At 48.7% G+C, this 19077-nt stretch overlaps 9 protein-coding genes across 9 annotated transcripts; 5 read left to right on the top strand and 4 right to left on the bottom strand.

Annotated features, from left to right (window-relative positions):
* Positions 1 to 818: 818 nt before the first annotated feature.
* Positions 819 to 2742, top strand: N7508_002080 (uncharacterized protein; the record flags this gene model as incomplete). The annotated part of the gene is made up of 6 exons (XM_058460146.1): positions 819 to 1014; positions 1074 to 2048; positions 2097 to 2162; positions 2209 to 2271; positions 2320 to 2420; positions 2476 to 2742. 6 exons carry the CDS (start codon positions 819 to 821, stop codon positions 2740 to 2742), a joined length of 1668 nt encoding a protein of 555 aa, XP_058323678.1.
* A 562-nt stretch (positions 2743 to 3304) lies between these two features.
* N7508_002079 (putative NUDIX family hydrolase) lies at positions 3305 to 4355 on the top strand (the record flags this gene model as incomplete). The annotated part of the gene is made up of 2 exons (XM_058460145.1): positions 3305 to 3751; positions 3843 to 4355. The coding sequence occupies 2 exons, from the start codon at positions 3305 to 3307 to the stop codon at positions 4353 to 4355; spliced, it is 960 nt and encodes a 319-aa protein (XP_058323677.1).
* Positions 4356 to 4455: 100 nt separating this feature from the next.
* N7508_002078 (MutT/nudix family protein) lies at positions 4456 to 5756 on the bottom strand (the record flags this gene model as incomplete). The annotated part of the gene is made up of 4 exons (XM_058460144.1): positions 4456 to 4694; positions 4756 to 4996; positions 5469 to 5561; positions 5706 to 5756. The coding sequence occupies 4 exons, from the start codon at positions 5754 to 5756 to the stop codon at positions 4456 to 4458; spliced, it is 624 nt and encodes a 207-aa protein (XP_058323676.1).
* Positions 5757 to 6309: 553 nt separating this feature from the next.
* Positions 6310 to 7117, bottom strand: N7508_002077 (HAD family hydrolase; the record flags this gene model as incomplete). The annotated part of the gene is made up of 2 exons (XM_058460143.1): positions 6310 to 7059; positions 7109 to 7117. The coding sequence occupies 2 exons, from the start codon at positions 7115 to 7117 to the stop codon at positions 6310 to 6312; spliced, it is 759 nt and encodes a 252-aa protein (XP_058323675.1).
* A 1286-nt stretch (positions 7118 to 8403) lies between these two features.
* On the top strand, positions 8404 to 10379 carry N7508_002076 (initiator tRNA phosphoribosyl transferase family protein; the record flags this gene model as incomplete). The annotated part of the gene is made up of 5 exons (XM_058460142.1): positions 8404 to 8741; positions 8880 to 8914; positions 9099 to 9271; positions 9485 to 10145; positions 10237 to 10379. The coding sequence occupies 5 exons, from the start codon at positions 8404 to 8406 to the stop codon at positions 10377 to 10379; spliced, it is 1350 nt and encodes a 449-aa protein (XP_058323674.1).
* Positions 10380 to 10491: 112 nt separating this feature from the next.
* N7508_002075 (aldo/keto reductase family protein) lies at positions 10492 to 11407 on the bottom strand (the record flags this gene model as incomplete). The annotated part of the gene is made up of 2 exons (XM_058460141.1): positions 10492 to 10827; positions 10892 to 11407. 2 exons carry the CDS (start codon positions 11405 to 11407, stop codon positions 10492 to 10494), a joined length of 852 nt encoding a protein of 283 aa, XP_058323673.1.
* A 1382-nt stretch (positions 11408 to 12789) lies between these two features.
* Positions 12790 to 14864, top strand: N7508_002074 (alpha-actinin, sarcomeric (f-actin cross linking protein); the record flags this gene model as incomplete). Its single annotated transcript, XM_058460140.1, has 4 exons — positions 12790 to 12845; positions 12897 to 12963; positions 13018 to 14625; positions 14676 to 14864. 4 exons carry the CDS (start codon positions 12790 to 12792, stop codon positions 14862 to 14864), a joined length of 1920 nt encoding a protein of 639 aa, XP_058323672.1.
* A 513-nt stretch (positions 14865 to 15377) lies between these two features.
* On the top strand, positions 15378 to 16872 carry N7508_002073 (putative RNA binding protein; the record flags this gene model as incomplete). Its single annotated transcript, XM_058460139.1, has 7 exons — positions 15378 to 15416; positions 15483 to 15560; positions 15797 to 15828; positions 15887 to 15921; positions 15973 to 16024; positions 16077 to 16143; positions 16204 to 16872. The coding sequence occupies 7 exons, from the start codon at positions 15378 to 15380 to the stop codon at positions 16870 to 16872; spliced, it is 972 nt and encodes a 323-aa protein (XP_058323671.1).
* A 585-nt stretch (positions 16873 to 17457) lies between these two features.
* On the bottom strand, positions 17458 to 18796 carry N7508_002072 (WD40 repeat domain-containing protein; the record flags this gene model as incomplete). Its single annotated transcript, XM_058460138.1, has 6 exons — positions 17458 to 17594; positions 17663 to 18303; positions 18362 to 18457; positions 18513 to 18552; positions 18606 to 18719; positions 18787 to 18796. 6 exons carry the CDS (start codon positions 18794 to 18796, stop codon positions 17458 to 17460), a joined length of 1038 nt encoding a protein of 345 aa, XP_058323670.1.
* Between the last annotated feature and the right edge of the window lie 281 nt (positions 18797 to 19077).

Here is a 19077-nt window from a genome sequence, read left to right as displayed (position 1 = left end):
CTCGCTGATAGTTTCTACAAGTTATCGGTGTAGAGTTGACTAAAGCGAGACTAGGGCTTTGCCTTTTTGACTCAATCCATGAATGGTTAGGGGTATGACGAGGTCTTAAAATAATCACACAAACTTAGAAGTGCACATTTCTAAATACAACAGGGGTCATAAGTCTGTTCAAAGTGCCATGAGGTATTAGACAAGTTGTTTACAAGTCCCTCGAAGTGAGAGTGCCAGTTCAGGCATTATTTGTGCTCTTATGAAGCTCCTCTTTCTTCATATCATCCTTCACCTATTTTATACCCATTTTCAAGTGCTTTGGGGGAGCTATTCAGATCACATAAACGTGGGGGTGTGAAGGGACTTTATGACCACTGTTATAATATGAGCTTCGCGACAACCAGCTCTGTTCAGTTGGATTTTTTGCGGCTCAATACGAATTTTAAGATTATGATGAGCAATCACAGATCGCTCGTTATCTTAAAAAAGGGCAGGATCGCTGAAGGAACAGCCCTAAAAGGTGGATCCTCCACCAGAACACGAACGTTGCCGTGTCTTGCCGTCTGCCCCTGCCAAGCGTTGAAGCATTGATCGTTATTATTGGCTATACAATTAGGGATTAGATCTCGCCAAGAATGGCTATGAATCGGGTGAAATCCACTTGAGAAAATCCTCCGCCGTTTGAAGACGACGATCTCTGCCACCTTCACAAGATAAGTAAGGATCCGGGGAGCCGCAACATGACTTCTCGAAGAAAATCAGATCACTAGCGGCTCTCTAGTGACTGAAGTTGAGAAAGCGCTGTATCATTCATATTCTTACTCACGATGGTGAACATCCGGCGATTCTGGTTGTCATCCAGCCTGATCGTGTGTCTTTTTGCCCAACAAGGCTTGTCTATGGTTTTTGAAGACACCGATGCCCCAGATGCCGCCCACCACCTTCTCGAAAGAGACCAATTAAACGAAAATGCTGCCTTTTCTGTTTTTGATCGACTGAGCAAAGACTCTTACTATTGGAGCGGTAGGCTTTCCTTTGAATAGAGCCAGTTCTTCGAGTCAACAACTCACATTGTACAATAGGATCTCAGAATGGCCATAAGACGCTGGCAAATCTTACAGTCGACGTGGGCGATGATGAAGCAAACATCATCTCGATGGAAAAGTTTCGACATCTGCTGAAATCCGTTAACTGTACCGATAATGGCATGATCGTGGAGTTCGATGACACTCGTGCGTTTGTATACACTCAGCGTGGATGGCAGTGGGTCAACGATGACAATGATCGTAAATTGATCCTTGTGACCGGTAAGAATCATTGTGGCTGGAACCCTCACAGGATGCCATTTGTCGTCTCATCAATTGTGTTCGACAAGCCATCACTGAAGGCGAAACTGAGTGGTGTGGCATCGGAATGGAAAAAGCTCTTCAGTAACTACGAGATCACGGTGGGAAAGGCTCCGGGATCATCCACAGCCAGACGAGACTGGGACAAGGATGCTTCCCTGAGCTTCAACCATAAAATCCCCCTCAGCAAGACGATACCTATCCCAGGCAAGGATGTCTCCATGGAAATCTCATGTGAAGGATGTGAAACCAAAGGATCCTTCAATTTTGGTGTCCACATCAAGACACGCCTTGAAATTCCCGAGTCCGTCTCGTTTACACTCTCACCCAATGACGTCTCTGCAAGCTTCACGCCACGCTTAGGACTGAGTGGGAACATGACCAGTGAAATCTCTGACGAGCACGAGCTCGTAAAGATCCCCGTGGACGGTATCTCAATCCCAGGGGGTGTTCTTGACCTTGGCCCGGAAATTGTCTTTAGTTTTGGATATCAAATTGGTTCTGTCAAAGGTTCCGCGGGCATTACATCTGGAGTGACCCTTGTTCTGAAGGACTCTGCAGAGCTCGAAATTGATGTTCTGGATCCGGACGTGTCCGCTAGCGGGTGGACTCCTCACGTCGAGACTCAGCCGGTGACTATCGATGCTAAGATCGAGGCTGAGGCTGAGGTTTACACCAAAGCTCAAATTCAACTCACTGCATCATTTCTTGGTAGGTATGACCGGGCCAGCATATATTCTAATTACTAACATCATCTAGACCAGGGCTTTGAAGCCGGTGTCAATCTCAAACCCTATCTCGGAGCCGATGTAGCAGTCTCCACCGGTAAGTCAACTCCTTAATCTGAACGCAATGTACTAACGTCCTCTAGACAAGGGCTTGGGAGTCGATGTTAATAAACGATCTGATGTTGGAGCTCATGTCTCAGCTGGCGGTAAGTTGATGCTCAAGAAAAGCCTTAAATATTCTCTGACCAATTTAGGCTCCAAGGCTTGCATCAAACCGAAGGCTGGAGTCAACCTCAATGTGGATGTTGCGAAGGTTGATACACCCGAAGACCCCATGGTGGAGAAGACAGTCGCGGTATGTCAATCAAACAGTGAATGAATCTTTGAAGCCACCACTTACTTCTGTAAAGGTTATCAAAGCGCCGATGTCCTCGTATTGTTTCAATTTCGGTCCGAACGGTTCCATAAGCTTAGGTGCTGGCAAAACCAAGTCAGCTTCAGGTAGAAAAGCTTCTACTTCCTCGGCCAAATATACACCTACTTCTTCAGCTGAGCCAGACACCGCGTCAAGCTCCACCACCACCTCATCTTCGACATCGCAATCGTCGTCTGCTACCCCGACACCGTCTCACCGCAGACACGGCCACCGGCGACATCATGGGATGCGAGGACACTAAATACAAAGTCTCTTTGTAGAGTGGCTATTGCCTCAAGTGCAGTATGTGATTGAAAATGCCGCAAGTGGCATTCAAAGAAGCACTCAACACACATACATACGCGTCGACTAAACTTCGGTTCTTTTTCTTAGATCTACTCTTCCCTGAATAGCTTACATTCGCCTCTTCGAGCCTAGTAATGAGTTTTCTTTCTACTGTCTTTCTATCTCAGTTTTCACATGGATCATGGATAAAGTTTAACCTTATCAGAATCTCCTTCAGAATAGTACAATGGGCCTCAAAATTCATTCAAAATCTGCCCAGGGTTTCCATGTAGCCCTAATTTAAGCGTCTTACTGGGAAGCAACAGTATTAAATTACATACTACTTATATTTAAAAAATCATTGTAAGCGCATAGTCTACATGTAAACATTGGCGATTTATGAAGTCGCGAGGTCCATACCCAGATGCACGACGTCATGGGCCCCCAAAACAATGAACTTCACACAACACGACACCTCCACTGACCCAATTGAACACCCAGCACCCAGCCAAGAACCCAAGAATCCAAGAGCCTAATTAATGAAGCGACTCCAACATACGCTCCTGCGCCTGAAACCAACACAGCCCAGCCCCGCTCTCAGGTCCAATCTCAACCGCTACCTCAACCTCAACCTCAGCCCCAGCCTAAGCTTGAGAGGCACAACCAAAGCCATGTTCACATTCACAGTCCCAGACACAGACCTACGTGTCAACAGCATCCCAGAATTAACCCAGAAAGATCTACTCGCATTCCCAGCCTTCAAAATCTGGATCGCGACACTACAACAATCCCTATCCCGGCAACAACACCCCTCGCACGAATTCCACAAGGACCCATACGTGCTCCGTAAAATCGACATCCAAGCCGTCGACCGATTCGGCGGAAACAGACTAGGCTTCATCAAATTAAAGGCCGATGTATCAAATGGCCAAGGCGAGACTTTGCCCGGCAGTGTGTTTTTGCGGGGTGGGAGTGTTGGCATGTTGGTAAGTCAACCCGATAAACAAGACACATCGATGATCAACCAAAAAGGACATTGTCATATTTATTTGTTGCATATTCTAACTTTATCAATAGCTAATCCTCCAACCAAACGACCTCCCAAAAGACTCAGAAAAAGATAAGAAAGCAGTTCTAACAATCCAACCCCGAATCCCAGTAGGATCCCTCTCGTTCCCGGAAATCCCAGCAGGAATGCTAGATGATAGCGGGACCTTCGGCGGCGCCGCCGCAAAGGAAATCCAAGAAGAAACCGGGCTACTCGTCGAGCAGAACGAGCTAATTGATATGACGGCGCTTGCTTTGCAGGTGGGCCAAGAACCAGATTACGGAGAACGACTACAGCGCGCTGTTTATCCTTCTGCTGGGGGTAGTGATGAATTTATCCCGTTGTTTTTGTGTCAGAAGCGTATGCCTAGGTCGGAGATTGAGGCTTTGCAGGGGAAGTTGAGTGGATTAAGGGGTGAGGGGGAGAAGATCACGCTTAAAGTTGTTGAGCTTGGGGATTTGTGGAAGGAGGGTGTTAGGGATGGGAAGACTTTGGCTGCTTGGGCGCTTTATTTGGGGTTGAAGGGGGAAGGGAAGATTTGATTTTGTTTCTCTATCTTCTAGATGTGCATCTGTATGTATTGTTGAAATGATGGTTTGATATCTGGTGGTGAAGCTGAGGCCAAGACATAAATTTACCACTCTACAACTTATACTTCTTCGCCAATTCAATTCCCTCGGCGAGTGTTCCAATCCGAGCATCAATGGCATACCCCTCCTTCTCAAGCTTCTTCATCTCATCAAATAACGAGCTGAGCGGAACAGTGAAGCACTCAATAAACTCACTCTCCTCAAGTTGGGGCTTGGGGTTCTGGTTCTCAGGAAGAGACATGTCGACACGGACGTGGACCATGTGCAAGTTTGTGTTGCATAGTCCGGGATCTAAGAGGATGTCAGCACCGATAAGATGTACCTCAAACAAGAGATGAAGGGAATACAATACCATTGTACATCACAGGACTAATCTGCTCTGCCACGCCAACATACCCTGTCTCCTCGCGGAGCTCCCGAACAGCACACTGCTCAGGCGTCTCGCCAGCATCGATCAGGCCAGCCGGGACTTCGATGACGACCTTGTCAATTGGGGGCCTGTATTGCTTTTGCAGAAGTAGTTCGGAGCCTGTTTCTTTGTTCAGGATTGTGACGATGCCAACGCCGTCAAGTTCTATGCCGGCTGGGCGGGTCTGTGTGTGAGATAATATTAGCAATGAATTGAGAGATATGGGGGTTAGTGTAGTGTAGTGGTCATTGGTGTGTATGTTTTTTATTGGTTGCTTTGGCATGAACTTCGCAATTTAACAACTGGACCGAATAACATGCTTGGTGCCTAGTTTTATAACATCAGGCAACCAATACTTTCAGCTGTGATACCCCGGGTAACGCCTGGTTGCATGCATTTGCAACAGTTGAGGGCGCCTCAGCGCTGTCCATTCAAAGCAGCCATCCATAATCCAACGGAGTGGATCTGGGGCTGTGTCTATGTCTGGAGCTGAGGCTGGGATCTGCCATGCAAACGAATATCACAGCAGCCTCGAAACGTGGAGAGGCCAACACCCTACTCTGGGTCTCATGCATGCACGTATACACCCTAGCCACGCCAAAGAAACCGGCAAACGGGGATCAAAAAAACGATTGCGAGTAAAAGACGAATCTTACCGTACGCTCAGCTGATTCCCATGTTCGTTCAACGCCAAGGGGGTCGCAATATGTTATCTTGACCATTCGGGTCCAGCGGGCTTCGCCGGGATCCTGGGAGGGATGTTAGTGAAGTATCGAATAAAAAGAATGCATCATGTCACGTCTACGGTTGATCTTGCTGTGTCTATCTCTGGACATAGATTGGATGGGTATACTTGGGCGACGTCGGAGGGCTTCGGAGGAACGGTAACTTACCAATGGGCCGCTGGAGATATGATAGGATTTGGCCTGTGAAGGAGCTGACATGATTACTGGATGAACAAAATGGTGAGATTGAAGGTGTATTCGTCCTATACTATGCTTTGATGTTTATACGGAGTCGAGGAGGGGATGGTGGGGTTGGAGCCCTTATCTTTCTTATCGGTATTTAGTTATGCATTGCTTCCCAACGCTGCACTTTTGGGATATCTGTGTTGATTGATCATATTGTTGATGTTATTGTCTTTTTTTCGACTTGAAATAAATAATCACACCAGGATATATGGCATTTGGAGATTACAAACGCCAGGAAAGCAAGCACTGACATTTCAGCTACAGGAACCCTCAACAAAGAATTAACACCTCGATATCATTGCGCGCCAAGGTTACTTATGCAATTAAGAACTAAAAGAAATGCACCAGGTAAAAAACAACTGGGCTCGGACTTGGTGCTGAGAAATCGAGCCTATACTCTTGAGAGTACAGGTGAAAGACCCACGAACCCAGCACATGAAGAGAAAGCACAAATACACAAAAGCTCCATAACGACCATACGCTTGCTATCATAATCATGAGCGTGGGAAGAGTGCCAGCAGAACAATCAAAGGCTCGAGTGGACCTCAACAGATCCAGTCTCAATCTCCTTAACACGGTCCTCAAACTCAGACCAATGCCACATGACATTCATTGCGCCAAGTTCAGTCAACTTCTCAGCCATCTCCTTCTGTGTCTCTTCGCCATTGTAGCTACCGACATAGGCAATGACGGGAATACCAGCACGAATGGCCGAGAGAGCACCAGATTTGCTGTCCTCGATGGCAATGGTCTCAGCAGCAGTCTTGCCAACCTTCTCAAGAGCATGCAAGTAAATAGCGGGGTCGGGCTTGGAAGTCGGCTTCTCAAGAGAGGTTGCGGCACTGAAGACCTTGTCGTGATCAAAGAACTTGGCCTGACCGACCTTCTCAATGGAGGCGCGCACGCGACGCAGGGCAGAAGAGGAAACAACCGCGAGACCGTACTTCTTCGAGTTGTACAGCTTCTCCAGCTGCTCAGAAGCGCCGACGCAGGGCTTCGCCTTGGCTTCCAATTTGGCGATGACCTTGTCCTCCTCCTTCTTGACGTATCTCTCCAGCTCGGTCGGCTCAATCTCAAACCCGTACTTGGTCTGCAGAGAGCCCATCATGCCGCGGAAGTTTTGGCCGACAAAGTCCTTGATGAGCATGTCGCCGGTGTAGCGATCGGGGATGTTGTATTCCTCCAGAATCTCATTGGCCAGGTCGGCGCAGGCCTCGAAGGCCAGCTCCTCGGAGAGGACCAAGGTGTTGTCGCAATCGAAGAAGATCTCTGTAATCTGCAGTCCGGTTAGTGTCGGTGGGTCTTGAGAGGCGCGATCATCTTACCTTAGCCATGATGAAAAGCGGGGAGTACTTCTGGTTTGGAGAAGGGGTGTGAGATGCGCAATGAAATTAACGATCTAGAGAGCGGAATGTAGAGGTGGTCTGACCAAGGAAGGGAATTGGCTCTCGGTATTTAAGTCGAGGCAAGAGCCCATGACGATAGAGAGAAACCGGGCCAGAGCGGGAGGGGTGACGTGGGTACCGGGTACTTGCACTTTGGTGTATGACGGAATACACAACAAAGTACCCGGTACATCGAGTCTGGGGATATGATTGTAAACTCGGCAGGCCACTAGTCCAAATAGCGTTTAGCTTGCGCATTCCTCTTTTCTACTGGTTTCACTCTTTTTCTCGAACTTTTCTATATGTTTCTATTGAGAGCATCAAACTGTTTGAAATTGTCCTAACCAGGTCTCGTGATATGGCAGTGTCCCCGTTCTGGGTAAACCTACATCGACCTTCCTAACCTTGACGAGAACCTCTTTGACGATGTAGACCACGGACCAGGCATAACCAGTTTAATTGGACATAGAGTCCACTAGGCCCAAACTCGGGCTGCACGGTCATATCTCCATTCTCCCTTGCGGGGATTTGGAGCACCTGTTCGTAAAACCCGCAGGGAATGGCATGAGGCATGAGGCATATAGGTGGAACATGTGTAAAGGCCCGACATTCCGCCGTTGGCCCATCTGTCCGTCGAACAAGCACAGTCAGATAATATCAGGTATGCACTCAGGCGTTCCCAGGATGCTTGGCAAGGACTACAGAGACCCGACGTTGTATTATAGGCCAAAGGCTAACATGAAACCGAGCTAGAGATATCAGGCCCAGTCAACAGGTTAATATAACCAATCTATATGGAGTACACTTCTACTGTTGTAAAGTCAGTCCTATGTCGGATATGCGGGCGGGACACATTCAAGCCGAAAACTACCGATACCAACATGAGAAGCATCCCACTCTACGGTATACAGGAACTAGGTGCATGGATTGCATACAACTCGGATCCACTTAGAATCCACCGTGATTGGCCCGACCCGAATCACAACCGCATCAACCATTTCCACAACCTTCACAATTGATTCGGAAAAACCACAACCCACCAGAAAAGCGAATTGATCAAGTACAACCGGCAAAATTCACACATAGGCCAAAAGTTCCAACCTCTGCACAGGACATTCCGCAAAGCCGAAACGCTCTCGGTACAACGCCAGAGTACAACACCAGAGCCATCTGAATCCCATTTACTTAGCACCATCCGTGCACCAAATACAGTACCAGTACGACCTTGAACGAACATGGGGTCCTCGGAACCTCTTCCGACACTGGAGTCGTTGCATTTCCCGTCGGCACAGCTGTCTATCTCCCAAACACTCTCGTCACTGCGTCGATCGGCGCTCTCCGTTTCAAACCGACTTCAATCTATTGAGAACGATGGCGCATTTGTGCATGAAGTTGCCGAGCATTATGGCCTCCCCCTCGTTGCTAATGAACGTTGTGGAAGCTGGTATATCCCACCTTCTTCCAAGGTCGGTAGTGCTTATTTTAAAAGCACCGATGGACACACTGGGGAGTGGGATTTTAGCTTGCGTAGGCTGAATCTGCAGTTGTTGTCTCTTGTCCGGGATCATGGGGGGTTAGTATCTACTCCATTCACTTTGTTTTTGGTTTATATATTCATGGATTATATCAACACTATAAACTACACCCACCCCAAACCCTACCAAAGACCCGTCTCAGAACAATAAGCTGACAGTATCCTACAATCCCACAGCTGTGTAATAGTCGACTCAACCCGCCGAGGTAAACGTAAGCACTCATCCATCCCACCCGATCCCTGCACTACACACCTCGGAGCAAAAAAAAAAAAAGGGAAAAAGGAATTAACCAACCAAAAATGATTCCATTCGCCCCAATGGTCACCATGCATTGCATATACATACATCATGCAAGGCCCAAATCCGATTCCAAAACTAACAATGATTCGAACCAGTAATGCCCGACGCTCTATCGAAAACAATCCCAATCTGGAGTGCCGTCCTGAACCGGGCCCTGTTCCCGTCTGAGACTGCTTACCATGCTGTACCACTGCCGCCTAATTATCTCGGTGCCTCGGAAGAAGCGCAGATTGAGAGTCGGATTGAGGGGTTTGTGAATTCTTTGAAGGTGTGTACTGTACAGAACTTCCACATGCATATTTGATATGCATGTGTCTTCTTTACTTTCATTGTGTTCTCTTTTCTGGAGTTTGACTATTTGTTGTTCATTATCTTCCTTTTTTTAATTCAAGGGGATAGCAGGAATAGCAAAGAATTGACATGAACAATACCCTCACCAGAAATTGAACAAGGCCGCGAGAATAACTAACAAATCTCACAGTCCTTAAAACTCGACCTCGAAACTCTCCGTTCCAATCTCTCCAAACCAATCCGCATAGCATGGGCCAACAGATCATACTACCACCCCGCAGACCTCCAAAAAAGCAGTGAATACAATCTTCTAGTCCTATGCTCAGCCTCACGACGGGTCCACGGCGCGGAAATGTCCGAGGGCGGATATATCCAAGGAGCCGGCGATGATAGTGAGGGTTGGGCGCATGGACTAACACCGCCGGTTTTCTGGGCGAACCATGACCTGTTGAAGGGCACTTCTGAGGAAGATCTGCCCGATGTTATTGGACGTTTGGTTGGGGAGTTTAAGGTTGGGAATGTTAGTGCTGATGTTACTGGTATTAAGCCCACGTCCAATTTGTTTATTGGGGATGTCGGGGCTGCGGGTGGGAGGTTTGATCTTGTTATTGATTGTAATGGGGATTCTGGGTTGGGTGAGGAAGGGGATGGGAAGAGGCTCAATCTTGGATGTGCGTCTGGGAAGTTGGGGAGCCGCGATCTACGCAGGTCATTGGAGAAAGTGCGTGATTTTGTTGGGGCGAGACTTGGGGTTGACTCGTCGCTTTCTTTGCTGGTTGTTTGTGAGACTGGGAAGGATCTTTCGGCGGGCACACTGTTGGCAATTATTTGCCTTTTCTTCAACGATGAGGGTATGTATGCAATGGGCCGGATGGGTTTCCGGGTGTTTAATTCAAGCGCTAGATGAAAGGGGAATAAACAGCTAACTACATTTCTTCACAGGTGGCTTTGATGCCTCGCTGAGCAAGCGCGCTATCGGCAAGCAGTTCATTCGACAGCGTTTCGCTTGGCTCGTGTCGTCGAAACATGACGTGAATCCGTCTCGAGCCACGCTTCAATCGGTCAATGCTTTCCTAATGTCCTGATGCAACCACCGGACTATTGAACATGATACAATGTGGCTGTTCATGGCGCCAATTGGTCCTGCTCGGCCGGCGAAAGCGCTTGGGCCGTTAATGGCCGTGCTTTTAGCGTTGCTCATTCGTTGTCGACGGCCTCCACTATAGCACCTGCACTGCCCTGATCCAGGGAATCCAACAAGGACATATCGTGATCGCTGATATTAAAGGTGAACACATCCGCGTTGGCGACAATTCGCTCTGGGTTGTCGGTCTTGGGCAGGGGAACCCATCCCTTCTGCAGCGCATAGCGGATCAAGATTTGCTGAGTTGGCCGAGTGTATCTCTTCGCGATATCCACAAGTGTGGGGTCATTGGCTTTGTAATTTCGCACAATTGGCGAGTATGCCTCAATAACAATACCATTCTCGTGGCAGTAATCAACAATGGTACGCTGCTGGGACCACGGGTGGAGCTGCAAAAATAGACAAATTAGCAACAGTAACAAACAACTCTCGACAGCCAGTGAATGCACGAACCTCAATCTGATTCACATGTGGCGGCCAGACCTGAGCATATGACTTCATTTCTTCAATGTGTCCAACACCAAAGTTGCTAACACCAATGCTTTTAGTCTTGCCCTGCAGGAACAGCTTCTCAAGTGCCTGCCACAAAAGCTTGCGGCCAGCCGATCCCGAGCTGGAAGAGTGGATCAAAAACAAATCAACATATCCATCTGCGCCGCTAATCTTGTGCACAGAAGCAAGCAGCTTATCGTAGGTAGCCTCTACCGAGGCAGCGGGGCTGAGAATCTTGGTGGTGACGAAAACCTCCTCCCGGGGTACGCCGGAAGTGCGCAAAGCTTCTCCAACTTCAGCCTCGTTGGCATAAAACTGCGCCGTGTCGATGTGTCGGTATCCGGCTTCCAATGCCTTCAGGCAGGATTTCACGCAAACGTCGGTTGGCGAGCGGTAGACACCGAAACCAAGGCGAGGAATGCGCGCATTGGTGTTGGGGAGGGGAAGCGTATCGGTAATCTTGAAGGAGGCCGACATTTTGAAAAGAGCTTGGGGTTTGCGAAAATGCAGTGTGTCTAGAGGAGCTGGAAATGAATATGTTAGGGAATATTCATCGCCCCGCTTTGCGAAATGAGGTCATCTGGGATGACTAAAGATCTATCACGATTTCGACCTTTTCTCTATTGCGCCATTTTAGGGCTTTTTCTTTCTTTTCAATTGATAATTGGATTTTTCTAGTCTTTTCTAGTTTAGCTGATTTGCCGGCTTCGAGTCACTCCCGTGGTCGCCTGACACTTATATATATAGATTAGCGCTCCCTCGTTACGAGGCCAGCTATATAAGCGAATCACCGGCAAAATTAGAGAAACATTTGAATCGCTATAACAGACATAGTATTCTGGTCTTAAATCAAACCTACCGGAAAGTAATTAATAAGGTCAAGCCAGGCTTCCTTTGGCGCCAATGTCCCTATCCATGGGTACCGCTGGGCGGATACCTACCTGTGGATTGAGAGGAAGAACCTTGGTAAGCAGATCGAAAACATACCCACATTGTGGTAGAACTATATAACTTAACATTTTGAATATCAGACTGGCTAACAGCCTTGGGAGAATGGATATCTCGACACTCTTTCTCAACCAACTAAGCCCTACTAACCTTAGATTGAACCTATTTACTATAATTCCTCCTTCATAGAGACAGTTCTTACCCCCAATCTCTCCTAGCCTAGGCTTCGCCTGCTGAAGTACTGACAACTCTCTCGTAAGCTCTTGTTACCTCAACTCTATCACCCCGATGGGCTTCAGAGATCAGATATGCCAATGTAGACTCTCGGCTTTGCGTTTCGTAATCATAGGTCCAAGCCCTATAGTGAACCTCCTTACATGACCGATGAGATCATATCTCGTGACATCCAAGCCTATGCTTATCCCTGTGGTTTAGTGGCTGTCGAGGACAATACCCTTGTACGGAGATACCCAAACTAATAATCTATTTTCGACTCTGCTGTTCAAGCAAATTTAAACGAACGGAAAGGAGAGAAAAGGAGAGACTAGCAGCAAAATAGATGAGAACAAGGGAGTGATTATAGGCGTCTATACTTAGAAGCCAAAGAAAAGTGGGTCGCAAGGGGGTGCATTGCATCTTCAAATATTGTCGAGTCAAACGTTTCCTGTGAGAAACTCAACTTCTACATTCTCTATACTCGTCGAGTTCAAAAGATAAAAAGGCGTTGCTGGGGTGACTCTTCAGTTCCGACGTGCGGAAAACACACCCCACCCGACATTGCCCCCCTTTGTGCTCCATCTGATCTTCAGCCCGAATCGGAAAGCCAGCCTGATCATCCTCTTCTCAACCCTGATCGCTGTCACCTACAAACCCCCACTTGTTGCCATTCGGCCCTGAATGTCTCGTGAAAGATGTTGACGGTCGAGAAGCAGTGGATTAATGTGCAGCAGAAGACCTTCACAAAATGGTAATCGCACAACCCCTCATGTCCCTGTCATGCATGGCTGACCCAAATCAGGCTGAATGATAAGCTGAAGGCACGACTCCTGGCCATTGACGACTTGGTCACTGACCTTTCCGATGGTGTATGTGCCTCAAGTCCCCCCCCGAATCTAAGTCACTGATCGCATAACCTTTAGGTCATTCTCATTCACCTCCTCGAGATTCTCGGAGGGGAGTCATTAGGTCGCTATGCATCGAAACCCAAACTGCGCGTACAAAGATTCGAAAATGTGAACAAAAGTCTCGATTTCATCAAGGGGAGGAGGATCCAGATGACGAATATCGGAGCTGAGGATATTGTGGATGGGAACCAGAAGATCATTCTGGGATTAATCTGGACACTGATTTTGCGATTCACCATCAGTGACATTAACGAGGAGGGCATGACCGCCAAGGAGGGTCTGCTACTATGGTGTCAACGGAAGACGGCATGTTACGATGATGTGGAGGTTCGAGACTTCTCATCTAGCTGGAACAATGGCTTAGCCTTCTGCGCACTCCTCGATATCCACCGACCGGACCTGATCGACTACGACTCGCTAGATAAGAGCGACCACCGTGGGAACATGAAGCTGGCCTTCGAGATCGCATCCAACGAAATCGGCATTCCAGACCTGCTCGATGTGGACGATGTGTGTGACGTGCCCCGACCCGACGAACGCTCCCTCATGACCTATATCGCCTACTGGTTCCATGCCTTTTCGCAGCTGGAGAGAGTTGAGAACGCTGGGCGACGAGTGGAGAAGTTCGTCAACAACATGCACGGTGCATGGGACATGCAGAACTCATATGAGCGCCGGGTAAAAGAATTATTGCGATTGATCCGTGGCCAGCGTGAGCACTGGAAGACTGCCTCTTTTGAGGGAACCTACAAAGATGCCAAGGAACAGGCACACCAATTCTCGCTTTACAAAAGGAATGAGAAGCGCCAATGGGTTGCTGAAAAATCTGACCTGGCTGCTTTGCTGGGTAATATCAAAACTAAACTTGGCACATATCGACTGCGCCCTTATGACCCACCTCAAGAGTTGAGTCCAGAAAACTGCGACAAGGAGTGGGAGATTCTTACTCGCGATGAGCATGAACGCAGCCAGCTTATTAACGAGACAATTCGTGACATCAAGAATCAGCTGCGCCGCTCGTTCGCCGACAAAGCAAATGACTTTGCGCTGACCTTAAAGACCTTGTCATTGGCTATCTCTGGACTAGATGGCGACGTTGAAGACCAGCTAGACCATGTCAAGAGGTTAAACGATAACTTGCCACCTCTTGACGCTTTCCTTGACACTATTGCAGAGCTGGATCAGCAGTGTGCCGAGGCCAACATCGAAGAAAACGATTTCACTACATACACTCTGGACGAGCTGGCATATGAGCTCAGTCTTGTTAAGTCTAGTATTTCAAAGAAGCTGGCTTTCCTAGACAACCAGATGGTTGCTCGTAACATGACCAACCTGACACCCATTCAATTGGAAGAATTCGAGTCTGTTTTCCGCCATTTCGACCGCGATTCTTCCAACACGCTCCAGGAACTCGAATTCTCTGCAGCATTGGCCAGTCTGGGTCTGGTATACGATGAAGAGGAGATGCACCAGGTGTACGTTGAGGTCTGTGGGGCCAATCGCCTATCACAAAATGCCGGAGTGAGCTTCGAACAGTTCATTCGGTTCATGGTCAGCGTGACAGAGGATCAGAACACTGCCGAGCAGGTTTTCCAGAGTTTCAGGGAAGTAGCCGATGGCAAGGTACGTGGAATATCTGACATATTTCATTTCGTTGCTAACATTAATCACAGCCTTATGTTACTGAACTTGATCTCCGACACTCACTCATTCCTGATGAAGTTATCGAGCACTTGGTCAAGACAATGCCAACGCACGATGGACCCGATCTCCTTGAGGACAGAGAGTTGGCCAAGTACGACTACATTAGTTTCATGGAGAAGATGAGAGAAGAAGGCAAAAAGAATGGGTGCGAACAGTAAAGGGTGTATCATGGTTCTTCGCACAGCATTGCCGGTGATTCTGGGGTGATTCTAGGGGATTTGCACTGACTCGGTGTTGCTGTGTTTCTGGTGTTTCTAGGAGGATTCACGCGTGTCTTCGTACCCCGGCTTCCTCCATTGTTTTTTTGTCATGCATCCTGGGGTTAGGTGGTCGTTCTTGCATATTCTGTTTGTGTATGCTTTTCAGTAATGCTCAGGATACCATATGATGATTTTGAATTTTTCATTCCATTTTTAGTAGAATAAACGCGAATAATCCTCAGTTCCAATCACCAACAGATGTTGAGGCGACTAGAGAAACTCGATCCATCTTGCCTGTCACGTGCTAGGCCTCCCCAGATCAGATCATCGGAGCTGATGAGAGTGATCTCTCTATCCGCCACATCTCCTTTCAATCCTCTACCTACGCGACCAGGACTGAATTGTTTCATTCCTTCCGGTCTAATATCATTTTTTAACTGATCAATTGCGCTTCGTGCAATATCTCTCAAGATGGACCGCAGCCTCGACGAGATTATCGCTGAAGACACGGTAAGGCAACGGCAGTGAATCAACCAAGCATTGTCCCCAAACATGTGCTAATAATCACTATTGCAGCGCAATCCCGGTCGCCAATCTGGTGGCCGCCGTAACAACAACCCGGGCCGTCGCCGTGACCGTGATGGCGTTAGAAAGGTACTTGACCTGAAACTGCGGCTCTGCTCCGACGACATCAATACTAACTCCCTTGATATCTAGGTCCGCCATCCTCTTCCTCTTGCGAATTCTCCTCTTGCCACGTGAAACCGTGGCCAGTTCTGCATTGCCAAAGACTCGTCTGCGAACACTCCACGGCAAAACACATGGAAATGAACTTTGCACGGTACCTCTTCTGACCTGGAGCTAACATTCCGTCTTTCGAATAACAACAGCCATATACCCAAGACCGCGTTGACCTGAACCTGTGATTATACCTCCCGAAGCAGTGAGATGTGGACAATACTGACGAGTCTGTTATCCAGCGACTGGGTTCATGACAAGTTCGACGACGACCGCTGTATGTTCCCTGTTCGTGGTGTTATTGAAGTTTCTCTAACATCTTTTCTAGCCCGCCCTTCCCATGTCTCCCGCAGAGGCCGCGATGGACCCGGCTCTGACCGGTATGAAGCCTGCCCGGCGAAAGTTGCTTGACCATACTGATGGAATGATTAGCACATCCGGATTGACCAAAGTCCGTGTGGAAAACCTCCACTACGATATCACACAGGCCGACCTTGAGGTGAGTCGAAGCCAGTCCAAACTCAGCATATAATACAGTCCTAACAGATTATCCGTATAGGATCTCTTCGGCCGCATTGGACCCGTTTCCGACCTCTCCCTTTCATACGACCGCGCTGGACGCTCCGAGGGCGTTGCTCACATCACATACGCCCGCCTGAAGGATGCGCACACCTCAATCCAAGAGTTTGACGGTGCCAATGCCAAGGGCCAGCCAATTCGTCTTTCCCTCGTCCCCGGCCGCCGGGAGCGCAACCCATTCGATAGCGCGCAGCACCCCAAGTCCAGCCTCCTCGACCGTGTGGAGCGTCCCCGCGATGGCCGCAGCTTGAGCCCCCGATCCGACGACGAGGGTGGTCGCCGTCGTCGTGGCGGTGGTGGTGGTGGTGGCCGTCAACGCAGCGATGTCACCAAGCCTGCTCCTGAACACATTGACCGCTACGTCCCCGGTGAGCGCTCCCAACGCTCTGGGCGTTCCCCTCCTCGCCGGAATGGAGGAGGCCGACGCAACGGACGTGAGCCCCGCGCTCAACCCGCCGATGGATCCCGCCGCTCGAACGCTCGCCCTCGCAAGACCCAGGAAGAACTCGACCAAGAGATGGAGGACTACTGGGGTACTGCCGGTGGTGGCGGCGACCAAGAGGCTGCTCCTGCCCAGGATGCCCCCCAGCAAGCTGCCCCGGCTGCCAGCGCACCTGTCGCTGACGCCGATATTGACATGATTGAGTAAATGTTACCACTTCAAATTTCCGGACAATGTGGCTCTTGTATACCGATCCGTTACTTGAAGCTTTCATCACCAGCCTGCCATCGACTTTCTCAAGTTAACTGAGATCACTCGACGTTGTTTCCACTCTTCCTTCTGCCGTCAATGTTTGTACGCACCCCGTCTAGAATCCTGTACTTTACTTAACCACGAAATTGTAATTTGGACTCTTTCGCACACCTGGCTTATTCCTGTACCTCTTCGTGTTCTTGCTTGTTCCTTTTTATCCCATGCGCGGGCGAAATGGGAGGTCTCAAACACTTTATGGCTTATTCCACGCTAGAGACCAGAATGCACATTGCCATATCTCAAGCTTTGCCCAAAGCATCTCGCATACATTCTGTCTTCCTACACGTACACCAAAACATGAAATCTGTTTGTATGGAATGTCAAGACTCAGGAACTTGATCGATACATATCAATATGAATAAAGTGGACAAAAGCCGCCGCAAATTATGAATAATGAAGCCGCCAATGGCTAGGGAAGACTTGTGCTTCCGTGATTTCTTCTATACACTGTAACAAGGATGATGATGGGCAGTCCCTGCATCACCTCCACAAACCATAAGGCTCACGGCACGCTTTCCAGAGCTTAACGGTACCATCCTCGCTACCGGTTCCGTAGAGCTTTCCATCAGGCGAGAAACTGACTGACCAAATAGGTCCATGGTGACCCTTTTGAACCTCTGTAAGAGAAAACACACCCAGATTAGCAAATATGCAAAAGCAACCCCAAAAGGAAAAAGAAACATACCAAGTTCCTCGTCCGTGTTCAAATCATAAACCCGCGCCCAGGTATCATTAGCACTACCAGTAACAAGCCGTCCAGACTCACTGTTAACAGCAGCACTAGCAACATCATACCCAAAATCAACCTTCTTAAGCAACCGCCCAGGAGATACCCCATCAAACAAATAAACACTCTTCCCAGCAGCGACAGTCAAGATACCCGAATCATTAGGCCGCGTCGCAAGACTATTCAACTCGCACGTGCCAATCGGCCCATCAACGGCATACTCAACGACCGGATGGCGGGATCGCAAATCCCACCAGCGGATCTTGCGGTCTTCGGCCGCTGTCGTAACGACATTGTAGTCCTGGTTCCAGACGATGGACTTGATCGTGCCGCCATGCACGCCTGCGCCAATCTCGTAGCTTGCTGGGCCTCCGTTTTCGGTTGGGTTAGCGCCTGTGGAGGGTAGAGGCGGTGTTGAGGCATTGCTGCCTGTGCCACTGCCGCCGCCGCGTGTCAGATCGAAGATGCGCAGCTTCTTCTCTGCGCCACCTGTTGCTAGGACTTGCGGATTGGCTTGCATTGGGAATGCTACTGCTCGCACGATGTGTGCGTGTTGCAGTGTGTGCAGGCATTCGCCTGTGTAAGTGTCCCAGACTTTGCTGGTTGTGGGGAGGATAAGTTAGTATGCAGTTTTTTGGGGTGCTTGGGATAGCTTACGCTGAGAAGTCGGCTGCTGCTGTGGCTGAGATTGCTGCGTCGGCTGAGAGTCTGGCTTGCCATACTGCTCCTTTGTGACCGAGGAATGTTCCAATCCTGGGGTTTGATTAGTTGGTGGGGCTTGGGTTTTTGGAGATATCATGTAGCGTACCAGTCGCCGGTTATGCCATCCCGGAGCATAGGATTATTATCTTGGATAGGTTAGTTATGACGGCAGTGGCTGGCATTTGGGAAAAATCCATACCTTTGCATGAGGAGATAAAGTAGTACTGTTCATCTTCGACAGTGGAAGAGAAGCTCAAATGCGTCACTGGACGAGAGTGTCCGTGGCAAGTCAGGGGAACAACCTTGGGAATATCTGTGGCATATAGTTAATAAACATCCAAAGTGGTCAATGTTGATATCCATCAACAGATATCACTCACCGGAAGTCATTTCGTTGGTGTGGAAACAGATCTCCGTAGGTTTCAGTTGGTTTTGATGTTAGGTATTAAGAGCCAATCACAGATCAGATTCACGATGCGAGTAAGCTTCGAAAGCCGAGTGACTGATATCAAGTACAAGTCCGAAGAAGACCAATAGGAAGTTGGATATGTCTTAAGGAAAGTACATAAGAGATTCGTCACGTTCGTCAAGTCATCAGACGTGGTGTCGAGTTGCCAAAAGGATGGAAGAAAGGTGAGAGGAGTGATATATGAGGTTTCCAGACACCTCAA

This window comes from Penicillium antarcticum (genome assembly GCF_028974205.1).
Source record: "Penicillium antarcticum strain IBT 31339 chromosome Unknown utg000002l_segment0_segment0, whole genome shotgun sequence".
Taxonomy (NCBI): Eukaryota; Fungi; Ascomycota; class Eurotiomycetes; order Eurotiales; family Aspergillaceae; genus Penicillium; species Penicillium antarcticum.
The sequence above is the reverse complement of the archived record's forward strand: the minus strand, read 5'-3'. Positions and strand labels throughout refer to the sequence as shown.